Source organism: Anoplopoma fimbria, chromosome 22, assembly GCF_027596085.1.
Source record: "Anoplopoma fimbria isolate UVic2021 breed Golden Eagle Sablefish chromosome 22, Afim_UVic_2022, whole genome shotgun sequence".
In the NCBI taxonomy this organism is placed as follows: domain Eukaryota; kingdom Metazoa; phylum Chordata; class Actinopteri; order Perciformes; family Anoplopomatidae; genus Anoplopoma; species Anoplopoma fimbria.
The window spans coordinates 1963387-1976134 of record NC_072470.1 but is presented as its reverse complement, the minus strand read 5'-3'; the positions used below and the strand labels follow the sequence as shown (position 1 = coordinate 1976134).

General features: G+C 44.0%; 1 protein-coding gene across 1 annotated transcript in view; it reads right to left on the bottom strand.

Moving 5' to 3' along the window:
- Positions 1-3511: 3511 nt before the first annotated feature.
- The window catches only part of mgat5 (alpha-1,6-mannosylglycoprotein 6-beta-N-acetylglucosaminyltransferase), a 52912-nt gene continuing 43675 nt past the window's right edge, over positions 3512-12748 (bottom strand). The window contains exons 11-16 of the mRNA XM_054624015.1: positions 11277-11426; positions 6374-6520; positions 6167-6283; positions 4879-4953; positions 4598-4755; positions 3512-4160 (exon numbers count right to left, since the gene is read on the bottom strand). Of these exons, the coding sequence (XP_054479990.1) occupies positions 3962-4160; positions 4598-4755; positions 4879-4953; positions 6167-6283; positions 6374-6520; positions 11277-11426 (846 nt within the window). The 3' untranslated portion in view covers positions 3512-3961. The remainder of the gene's footprint in view (positions 4161-4597; positions 4756-4878; positions 4954-6166; positions 6284-6373; positions 6521-11276; positions 11427-12748) is intronic.

The window sequence follows — 12748 nt, the reverse complement described above, 5'->3', positions numbered from 1 at the left end:
ACTCTGATGACGTTGTCGGCATTCCTGATACTTTAACACTTTGTTAACACTTGTCCTCTCTTATCTGGAGCTGCTGTTTGTTTCGAGATTTAAAAGGGAACCATTTATTTATCTGACTTGTGGAGGTTTTACCCTGAAATTTCTATTTGAATATGCGTAAAAGCACAAAACTGAGTTTGCTGAAGCACAGTTGGCCTTGAGAAGGAGGCTGTTATTTACCTAGTATTACTGTTATTTATAAGTGTGTATATACTCAGTATTCCATCAATATGGAACGACACCTGAAACTCCCCTTTCCATCCCACCTGTGCTCCTTGTTGACTCCAAAGCCTTAATCGTACTGCTCAGTGTTTGGTGACTGTGGAACATGACTGTAATCATCAGGTGGAGCAGGAGGGAGGACGTTTTCTTCTACGTCTGTTTGCTGCAGTCACTGTAACTGAATGTGCACACTGTGCTGTGGGACTAGTTTGTACGGCGCGATAATGTGCCGCCGTATTTATTTGTGTTTTGTCACATTTAAGGACTTTTATTTGAATACAAAAGTGGTATTTTTCGGTTTCTGAGAACGTTTTTAGCAAATGGAGTTATATTTGTGCATAAAATGTTTGTGAGGCCCAAATTTAACTCCATTTCTGCTCAGTATTGTACGACTTGTTTTGACACACATATATATATACACACACACACACCGACCGTACTCTTCTGTGCCGATGTAAATACTGAATCTGTATTGCTGTGATGTAAAACAAATATTAAACCAGAGTCTGAGCCTTTTGTCACAGAAAAAAGGTTTATTTAAAAATAAAGTTATATCCCTCTTACTCGTCCAGAACTGTGAAAACCAACCAAAAAAACGAGAAAAAAACAAGTTGTCATTGCGTTATTCACCTTTTTGCTTGGACCACAATATCATCACTGCTGATGTGTTTCACACGCCGGATGCTAACTGACAGATTCTTACTAGGCGAAGATTGAAAAACAAAGATTACATGTTTGTGTGGCTGTAAGTAGCAGGTTTGTTGTTGTACAATGGAGACATTCGATGCTGAGGTCAACAAAGACAGATACGGTGAAAGAATCAGTTTGGTTCTCTAGAAACCAAACGGTTGATAATCTGATCGACAGCATGCTTAGAATAAGCCTGACTAACGAAGAAAATAAGGCTTTTACTGCAGCCAAACAGGTTTGACTGTTTCACTGTTTTCTAAATTGTACTCAACCATTCCCATGTAGAAAAAACAGCTTATTTCTAATAGATTTACTGGAAAGAAAAAGACACCAAATGATAGGTTTACATGGATGTTTTGAAAATCAAATGTCTGCTGGAAGTGGGTAATCCAATTACTGTAAAACATGTTAATTCTGGCGTTTTCAAGAATGTACAGCAAACATTTTCTGAACATCTGTTCTCACAGTCAGAATACTGCTTTTGAGTATCAAGCAAAGTTAACAAATCACAAGGTTTGGACCGATTCAATTGAACAGATTTTAACTCTATTAACTTGAAATTAGATAAGGAACTTAAATTGTTTCAATTAACGTGACCCATAAAACTGACTCAGGAGAGAAAAACAAATCCTTCAGCTGATATGTGGAGTTAGATTTGGGACTGAAGGCTGTATCACAAGAGTGTTTGAGTTTTTCTGACATATCGCAGCTGACTGTCGGGCCAAAAAGGATACTCGAACGGTACCGAACTAAACTGTGAAAAGGCACATCATGTTCTATGAAACGCTAACTTGGCAGCAGACCAATCACCTGTTTACAAATTATTAATAATAAAAAAAAAAAAGTCAGCGTAAAAAACCAGTCTGAGCTGACAGTGAGACGGTACAGGTGGTGGTCTGCGGCTGGACGGTGCTGATTTACACGTGCAAACAGAAAAACATGAGAGATTGGAAATCAAAGCACAGAGTGTAGGAGGCTCCTGCTGGCTTCCACCGTGAAACGAGGTTTGTCCACCGCCGTCCATCTTTAACAGTGATGATGAAGACTCTCCCCATTCTGACACATTATGAAACACTAAAAACGTTTTAAAACTAATCCTCATGCGTGTTTTTAACTTTTTAAGGAGTAAAATCATCAAATCCCTTTTTAGTTGTTAAAACGTTTTCTATAAAAATGACCCTAAATCTAACGTCTTTTCTCATCACTGCTGAAAGCTGAACAGAAGCAGACAAAGCCTCCACCTCTTGTTCATACACTTAAACACAAGCAGGCTTTCTTTTGTTTTTTTAAATTACTCTCCATAAATAAAAATCTATAAAAAGGAAAAGAAAAGACACCCCCCTCCTATAAATAAAAAAAAGATTTCCAGCAAAACACAGAGATAAAGATTTGTATCCAAAATAAATAAAAAAGAAACTTTAAAACCCTTATGAACAATATACAGTGTTACTAATATCTTGTTAAACCTCTGCAAATACATTACCATTTCTTTCCAATACAACACTAGAACTACGAATTTGACTTTTATATTAATTTTCTTTTCTTTGCAAATCTGCAGGCAAATTAGGATTCTAACGAGTCTAAAACGAGGAGATGCGAGGTATTTATGCGTTGCAGCGACGCGTCGTTGGCATTTGTTGCTTACGGTTTGATGGAAAGGAGTTCCAGCTGTTGTCTGGTACATGGGAGGCGAGCGTGGATCTGTGTGTTTTTTCTTTTTTTTTATGTATTCAAACAGCTTGTGTACATTAAGACACGGACAAAACACCTCGGTAAAGTTGTCATGTGTCTTTGGAGAACTTCCTGTCATCTAGTTGTCACCACCGCTTCAGACGACGGTCTATCATCTACGACACAACGTCACGACATCCTACGACACGGCGACTCTCGTACACGACAGCGTTAGCTACAGAGAAATGACCCTCGCCCTCTGATCCTCGCCTCTCAAGGTGTGCGTGTAGTACCGTATGGCGTGCTGCGGAAACACGGAAAAAACATTTCTACGCTCCTCTACTGGCCTTTTTGTAAAAAAAAACTGCACACGCTCTCTTCTTTTGAAATAAAACCGAAATTTAAAGGAAGTGCAATTTAAACGTCAATGTATGAATATGAAAGGGCCGGTAGCTGACCCACAACTGGACTTTCATGTCTTTTTACAGGAAAATGAAGTATGCTGCTTTTATATCCGGGGCACGCGTCAGGAAATGCTAAAACTTAGCGGATAAAAATCTAGATATCTACGATAGAGGTTCGCTCTCATCACGCTCTTCATGACGGGAGGAACGAGTTGGTTACAGTGTAAAACTGGGTTCTTCTTTAGCCTGTGTGTGTGTGTGTGTGTTGTGTGTGTGTGTGTGTGTGTGTGTGTGTGTGTGTGTGTGTGTGTGTGTGTGTGTGTGTGTGTGTGTGTGTGTGTGTGTGTGTGTGTGTGTGTGTGTGTGTGTGTGTGTGTGTGTGTGTGTGTGTGTGTGTGTGTGGGCCTTCTGGCGAGCCAGTCCAGTGCAAACCTACCTAAAGGATAAACAGTTTCAGACCAGGGGAGGTGGATAAAGGGGTGGGGGTTGGGGTGGGGGGGGGGTTTGAGTCTCCTTGGTCCCTTGCTGCCCTGAACCTGAAGACAGACAGACAGGTGGGCGGGGCGGTCACTGATTGGTGCAGTCCACCAAAGGACGGAGCAGCTCGTTTCGCTGCACTCTAAAAGTCTACGTCGGCTCCCTTTGTTGATTCAAGTAATTTCACACGGCTCCCATAGGATCGGGGGTTGGCGGATGCTCAGGTCGGCTGCTTCACTTGCAGCAGCTTGGGGGGAAACAATAAATATGATGGACGTACACAGTCTCTTCTGTCCAGACATCTTCCCACAAAAAAAGTGTGTTTGATAGCGAGCTGCATGAGTCCCAAACACACTCGTTAAGCTGCTCCGACTTCATTTTAACCTCTCCTCCTCCTCAGCCGGGCCCCGATCCCTCCCCCCCCCCCTCCCTCCCTCCCGTCGGCCTGCGTGCTGGTGCTATAGGCAGTCTTTGCACAGCGCCACCTGGCCCTTCATGTAGTCACGGCAGGGGCAGATGCGCCGCAGCGACTGGTGGGAGCCGGCGCAGCTGAACAGCAGCAGGTCGGACTGGAAGATGCAGTGGCGGCGGGTCTCGCTGTAGGCGGGGACCACTGTGTCGGCGCTGGACTCCACCGTCTGACAGTCCACGCCGAACCTGAGAGAGAGAGAGAGAGAGAGAGAGAGAGAGCACCTTCAGTTTCTACGCTGGGTGACTATTTATTTCTGTGTGAGTCAGAGTGAGGAGGAGAGACAGGAACACACACACACACACACACACACACACACACACACACACACACACACACACACACACACACACACACACACACACACACACACACACACACACACCTTCAGCATCAGTCATGAGCCTTGACCCATTTACTCCCAGTAAACAAACTGGGCCCTCTGGTGGTTCTAACCTGACACTGCAGTTTATTTAAATTCTCCATTCTGGATGACAAACTGTAGATATGAATTCAAACCTGTGATGTGCTGCCACCTGATGGCCACTTTTAAAATCACAACTAGAACATGGAGATGGCGTATCTGTCTCTACTTTTACACATGTAATATGTGTGAGTGTCCCACCTGGCCAGGTCCTTGTCCTTGTTGAGGTGCTGGAAGAAGGACGGCTCACAGATGAGCTGCTCCTCCTGACACACCTGCTTGCAGGTGCGTCCCGGCTCGGCCACTTTGACCTGCAGGGCGCTGAGAGGAGGCCACATCACCTGACCGTGGCAGAAGTCCTGACAATAACAACAGCAAGTCACTAATGAGTTCCAGGGAAATTGTGACAGAGATAATAAAATCATTAAAATTATACTTATTACAGTTAAAAGTATTAATATTACAAATCCCGAGTGCAATACCTGGTTCTCGATGAAGCCGTTGACTCTCTGCAGCATCCCCTCACAGGTGAACTCGTAGGGCAGGTAGGGCTCAATCTGACCACACAAACACAAGACAGACTGGTCACAGAAGTGTGTGTGTGTGTGTGTGTGTGTGTGTGTGTGTGTGTGTGTGTGTGTGTGTGTGTGTGTGTGTGTGTGTGTGTGTGTGTGTGTGTGTGTGTGTGTGTGTGTGTGTGTGTGTGTGTGTGTGTGTGTGTGTGTGTGTGTGTGTGTGTGTGTGTGTGTGTGTGTGTAACATCAGCCCGCTGTCTGCCCATCGACCTCCACAGACTGATTTAGGGAAACTTCAAACAGGGAGGACCAACAACCGAAGCCTTTGTTGTGGCTCTAAGTGACTCGCTGCTTTCTTCATGTCTTTGTGTGAGGGGGTGGGTGGGTGAGGGAGGGGGAGCCAAGCTGGAGCCTGGTAGGCTGCGGCTCTCCACGGATCACAGAGCATATGAGGCTCTGCGTCTCGTCCAGTGAACAAGGCCATTGTTCCTCGTCGCTCTGCGGAGCACAACACGACACGAGGTCCCGAGCCCGGCCCGTTAAATATGCATGGACCCGGACGGGAAGACGGAACTGGATCCATCTCTCTTTCCTCTGTACTTTCACTCTCACTTTTTTTTCAATAAGGGTGTCTAATTTTGATACTCAACATCAGCCACTTTAAGCTTCTCTAATGATTTGCGGCTTTCCTTTGTCTGATTGAAATGGAGTAAACTGAATATCTTTGGCTTTGAGGAAATGTGAACGCTGTTTTCTGACATTTTATACGCCAACGATGAATTAACAAAGTGGAGACGGTTTGTAGTTGCAGGTCCAATGCAGTATGTGTATTTATATACAGTATTCATGTGATTACATACCTGGCCAGCCTCACTGATTACATGTTGCTCTTCCATTAATTATTTGTGTGATAAGTCTACTACAGTTTTCATTTATATCCCTTATTGTTGTATATCATCTTTTATCCTCTGAAACGTATTAATCAGTTAGTCGAACCACAGAGAATCCAGTCATTGTTTAAGCTATTTTTCAAGCAGGAATTAAGAAATGAAATCCCTTGTTCCAGCTACATAAACATTTGCTGTTCTGTTTTTCATGATGGTCAATTTAATAGTTCCAACCGAAATGGTACCGTTTCATAGAACGGATTGAACCCTACAAAATACTCCTAGTCTTTTTACGGCATCATTTTTATAACGACGCAGACATTTCATGAGGAAAACCTGGATGAAAAATGTACATTTTCAGTGTTTACCTTCTGGCTGAGGATGGAGCGGATGGCCCTCTCCACCTCCACAGAGTTTTCGATATCTACCGTCCACACGTGGGGCTCGCCAATGTACACCTCAGCATACGGGTGTTGGGAGGACAGCTGAAGACAACAACGAGAGACAAAAGGTTAAAAGTCAAATCCTGAGCAGCAGAGGCTGCTGGGTAAAGACTCTCCTCATCCCCCTCTCACCTCTCTCAGCGTGGGTTTGCCCTTGAAGAAGTCCGTGTTCTTGCTGCTCTTCGAAGGGCTGAATTTGGGGTTGAGGAAGGCGCAGCCGTTGGCGATGGCCTCCAGGGGGGCGGGACCCTCATAGGGGAAGGACAGACCCACAAACAACTACAGTGGAGAGAAAAACACTGAGATTAGCCTCCACAAGAAGGTTTGATAAAAGTTAGACTGGCTGTGTTGAGGAGTTTGTGATATCTGCTGATAGCAGCAGTCAGCCATCGTTGAAACAAAACCTCCCGTGTTATCAGCACAAAATACAGTGGAGGCAGCACATTTACTCTACAAAACAAGGGAGGAAAAACAAGCAGGACAATATGAGGACAGCGCTCTAATGATTAGTCCTCCCAAAGGCCACCAGATGTTTGGTGAGGAGGGAGTAATGAGGATATTTTGCAGATGGTAACGGGATTTCTGAGCAGCCCGATGAGAGTTTGGACAGAGCGCTTTACAAATGTCTACTGAGCCCCTCGTGTCCAGCTGCACAGGTCTACCACCTGTGACTGCTGATGACCTAAAGTAAGACAAGGCAAGACTAAAAAGGAAATGAAGCATAAGCATTAAAGGATATTTATTGCTTACTGCTATGAAATTTAAAGCAGGGGATGGATGGGGTACTGACTCCAGCGTTGTCCTCCTGTTCTCAACGGGATTCCAACGTTTCCTCCGTCTTAACTGTGTATAACTTTCCCTCCACTGCAGCTCAGCATAGAACCAGAGTCCGGGGAAGCACAAAGAGGGAACTTTGTACTAAAAAGGACTGGAACAGCAGAGGTTACGCTCTGGATTTGATAAAAAAGCAGACTGCCAAAGCCCTACATTTGCTCCTCTTATAATCCCTCTGGATTTTGTCCCCATCACTTCACGCTGGCAGCATGTTGGGAAGGGATTTTTACATTTCAATGCCACTTGAAGACATTTTACACATTAAGCAAAATGGCTCTGCTCCATGTTGACTTATTGCACGTTTTTAAAATCCGTGCTGTTCACACACTTTAAAGTTAATACTGTACTTATAAAGAAGAAAAGGGGGCTCTATTAGCAACTTCACTCACCGCTGGATGGGAAGAGCAAATATTTACAGGGCAGTGACATGGAGCCGTGGCCAGAAGCAGCTCGTCCATGTGAGCGTGGGACGGGGACGGGGACGGGGGAGGGTTGTGTGGTGGTGGCCATGTACTAGTGGGCTACAATGGCTGGTCTGTGTGTGTTTTGTATTGGCCAGCGTGTGTATGATACACTTGATTTATGCTCCTTTAACTCATGTGTGGACATTACCAAAACGTTCCTGTTTAACACCGACAGCCTTGTGAGCGGCGGACTTCTGCCAACAGGTGGCAGCAGAGCTCACTACTTCTTTTGTGTGTGCATGCAAAACTCCTCAATGCCATGACACAGTCCACCATTTATAGAGAGGGAGGAGGGGAGGGGGTGAGGAGCAGTGATGGAGGAGAAATGAACGCTGCCTGCGTGTCCTGTGTGACTGTTAGAGATTGAAACAGAGGAGTCGATAAGAATCCTTTCCTTCATCTGAAAGCTCCTCATTAGTGAGCGTTAAAGCAGTTTGTGTGTCCGATGAGGACTGAGAGGTTTAGAGCTGCACTGTGCAGGAGTGACGTTCTGTTGTAAGATCAGAGCTGTTCTATTGATCGTCCTCCCTGAGTGGACACCCGTATCCTGATCCTGACCCACTGACACATGCTAGAAGTTCCTCCACATCTGTACTGAAACACACATAAACTACACCTGCACATACAAGAAAGGCATCACAATGGTGCTCATGTGCAAATGTGGTTCAATTCTTCGGTGGCTGACTGAATTGTGAATAAGATATCCGTGTAGATCATCTTTTAGCACACTAGAAGGAACAATTGTGTTCTCTCACATTGAAGTACTTCGTACATTTTCTCATCACACACCAGCAGTGTTTTGGATTGTCACATGCAGCAGTGGCTAACAAAAGCTTTTGTGTTCATGACTCTGTGAGCTGTCTTTCAAAAGGGAAATAATGGTACAAAGAGGTAGGGCTGCTAAATATATCAATATCAATATCAATAGTGTTATAAGAGACTAGAGAGCTCCTTATATTTTGGATGTCGTTAAATATCATAAGTGTTTTTTGTCTTTTCCTGGTTTAAAAGGCTGCATGACAGTAAAGTGGTGTCATTTTCTGAACTTACCAGACTATTCTGTTATTTGCTTTTACCCACTTAATCACTATATCCACATCACTGATCATTATGCATCAAAAATGTCATTGTGTAAGTATTTTGTAAAAGCACCCATAGTCAACCCTTTGATATGGATAGACGCATTTGGTTTGAGAAAGATAGATGAGCAGTTCTGTACCACAGCAACCAAACACAGAGCTCCACCTACAAATAACCCACCAAAAGGTGCTAGACTCCCACAATGACTGTGTCAGTCGTTTATCGAGCACACAAGCATCTATACCTTTTGACACTGTGCAAATATAAGTTCATATTTGAGTCTATGAGGTTTTAATGCAAATGATGATCATATAACAAAGCAGATGAATGACCCAGGGGGCAAATCAGGCTGTCATGGGATGTTTGTTTTCTACTATTCATAATATCGTGACAATAATGATGTGTAAGGCAGAGGAAGGAGTCATAACTTTAACTTCTGCTTTGTCTCACACACCAATCAATAGTTAAAGTACAATGTGGTGGGTGTGAGAAGACTCATAAGAACCTCATGTTAGACTAACCAGAAGCAGTCTGTACTAGACGGACACCAGAAATGGAAGAGAAGCGGCGTCACAAGAGGGTGAAACCCCCGACGTGAGGCGGTAAAAGCTCTGCTCCACTCGTTTGATCATTGACAACGTTCCCCTGATGCAGAACAGCTGATAGAGTTTATTTCAGGAAATTCAGTTTGAGGGAAAATCAAAGGTCAACAACAACAACACGCTCTTCTTCTTCGCCTCCACACTCGAAATGCTTTCACAATTCGCTGTCAATAGTTAAACCCCGCAAGGCCAATTAGCTCAGGCCGTGTGACTGCAGGTAACAGTGAGCGTGTTGAAACTGTGCCGACAACACCTCCTGTTCTCTCCGGCTAAACGGCTAAACGCTGGGGCTTTTGTGGGGCTTTTGTGGGATTTAATGGGCCGTTCCCCTTTTGGGGTTTTCCACGCTGAAGCGCACGTAATGAGAGGATATTTGAGTTTATACCGCATCTCATCTCAAGGCTTCACGAATCAAGAGCATCTGAGTTCACACTATGTGGGTCACATGTGAGCGTTCCGGGCTTTTAGTCTTCAGCAGGTTGATTTCAACACTTCAGTGATCTGACATCACCTGGTCCTCTGGTTAGAGGCGCTCAGTGCAGCCAAGCATCGCATGTTGGAAATCTTTTCAGCACAAAAATGGGTTTAAATCTCAATCCATCTTTTTCCTCTATAACTGTCTGAACCGTGATCCATGGATTTTTTGAACTTGGTATCAAGCTCCTCTCTGCCCCCCCCCTCCCTGCTCTGATGGGGAGGCATCTGGTTTCAGAGGCTAAAGAAATCGAAGCTCCCTCCACCCTTATTCTCCTGAAAAAGGATGCCGACTGGAGCCAAAAGACAGACTCCATCTTTCAATGCCAGCCCTAACGATGGTTTTCACCTCCACCACATTGGTTTTTCGTTTGAGGACCATGTCATTTTAATCCCAGTCCCCTACGGCAATGGGTAGCTCCATAAAAGTTAATGAAAATTCACTTCCTGTAGTAGCAACCTAGCGTTCCTTCCAAGGCCAAGGAGCACATCATTAACTAAGGGAATTAGTTTGTAGTGTTACAGGTTGATTAGCCTGTTGTGCAGTATTTCCTCACTGCTTGGAAGCCGGTCTTGGATGCTTTTAATGTTTTTAAGCTAAAGTTAGCAGCTCCACTCTTAATTGGATTTGTGGAGCCCCAGCTAGCTGCACCCAAGAAGGCTTTACGAAGCACAAAACACAAAACAGCAGCCTTTTCTTACAGCAGGACTAACTCCTTCTACACTGCCAATAGTATGCCCTGAGATAAATCTGATATGACGAATCGGTCACATTATTGATAACTACTTATGTTTGCATTCCTTGTTTTGTTTCTAGCCTTGGAGTTTGAAGTAAATGATTCATTCCACATGGAGAGTCTTACATCAGTTGGAGTTGACACGCTCTCCACTTTACAGCTTTCCACAAAACAAAGCTACTGAGTGTTGAACAGCCTCGACGCACATTGTGTGACCATGTAAAGTGGGTGTTTGGTACAACCGGCTCTGTGGCTGCGTCCTTGTCTTTGTGGATGAGAGCGGGTTGAGCGGGGAGAGGAGGAGACAAGTCATGACGTGAATGGAGAAGTGCTTCACTGGACGGCTGAGACAACTACAACCTGCCTCTTTCAGAAGAAGGCCTCCATTCACACAAAGACACTCTTTACTCCAACATCCAACATCTCTTTAGGAAATCTAAGTTTTACGTTTAACTCTTATTTATGTGCTTATATTCTAACTTACTCTTTGTATTTAGACATAAGTCGGTCTATGACACAAAGTGCCTAGATATGTTACCCAACATACAGAGAAATACTATGTCTTTTTCATTCAAAAAAGCTTTTCAAAGTAAGTGTTTCCCAGGAATGTTCAGAGCAGGTTGCACGCCCTCTGCACTTAGAAACAGGCTGTGATTTGTGAAAAGATACAGTGAGTCCTCCATGTTCTGCAGGTGAGCGGGGACACAGTTCCAGGGGAAAGCGTGGGAGTTGTTTTGTGGCTTTCGTGGCCGTCTAATAAGCACCGTACCTTCACACTTTTTATACTTTATATATATATTTTTTCCTCTCCCACGCGAGACAATGTACAGCTGGGCGGACTCACCTTGGTTTCTCGGAGGAGGAACTGCAGGTCTCGGCCGCTCAGGATGCCGTGGTTCTTGACGTAGCTCGGGAGGTGCACGGTGCTGGTGCCGTGCACGGTGCCGTGGACCTCCATGTAGCTGTGGATGTTGTCGAGGTATTTCTTTTTGTCCTGGAAAAAAAAAAGGGGAAAGACATTGAGGTCCACAAAGCATTATCCTCCTGGAAACCACAGTGTTTTACAGACGGTAAACCAATAAAACCACCACCTCTTGCAGAATACTGACACGAATGAAAATGAATTTAGCTGAAAACCCATTTATCTGCTCCAATCCAGAGCAGGCATCCCTGAATGAACCGTACTGGATTACATTTTTTTGAGAGGGGATCAGGATCATTACTTTGTTTTGTGGTACCGGTGAACTTTTGTCCGAGCTACCTGACTGACCATCTGGCCTCAAAGGCAGCCAGAGCTAAAAATAGCGCAGTATGAGGAGGCATCGGTGCACACGATACCCTGCTGTTGTTATTAAAGTCTACCTGATCCATGATGTCCTTGATGAAAAACAATAAAGCATTCAAAGCATGCCAATAAAAGCTTTGCTTCCTTTAAACCAAAAGTCATGTCCAGCCCACTTCCACCACACAGGAAAGCTACCCGGCTGATTTTATAGAGGACGAGGTCAAAAGTGAAACTAGGAAAAGAACACATTTAAATACGTATTTAATTGACATTTTAAGGGGCACTACACTGATGTTTTTCTAGCATTACATGTTGTGGCTCTGAAGGAGTTTTTTAAAAGTCTAAAAAAATAACCTTGATGATGACGACATAGTGATGTCATCAAGGGACTTTCGACTTGAATGTGGGGGCAGAGAGTTTGACCGGTGTGGGCATTTGACACTAATCTGATTTGCATTATGGGATATGTAGGTTTGTTGAAGTTTGACCCAAAAACTACAGAAACCGCAGTGTCTGCTGCATTGACATTGACTTTTCCTTTTTTACTGCAACATTTGTGAATTTGTCACCCTGGAAAACAGAAAGCTAATTTCATGTGAAAAGTGAGCCATTGTAGTTTTAAACACCACATCTGAGTCAATTCATGATGTGATGGCATAATGTTTATTGCCTATAAACAATAACAGATGTAATCAGTCTGTTAGAAATGTTTCCACTACGGCGTAGACCCTGTGAGGTCGTCAGTGATCATCTTTTTATAAACCATTTATGTGCTCCTAAAATAGATGTTTTTAATAGTATATTTCTTCCTTTGTCAAACGGTGGGCTTTCATCATCAAGGGCACCTTAAATGTTCCCCAGAATTGACTGCAGTGATTTCACTTTGCCTCTGCATTCTTTAATGTGTTTTGAAGGATTAAGGATTCAGTCCACGTGACAGCAGTCTGGCGTGTACTGAGACAGGATTACAAACGACATAGAAGATGTCGTAAAACACAAATAGTGACTCGAGGGTGTGTGCGAGTTCGGTT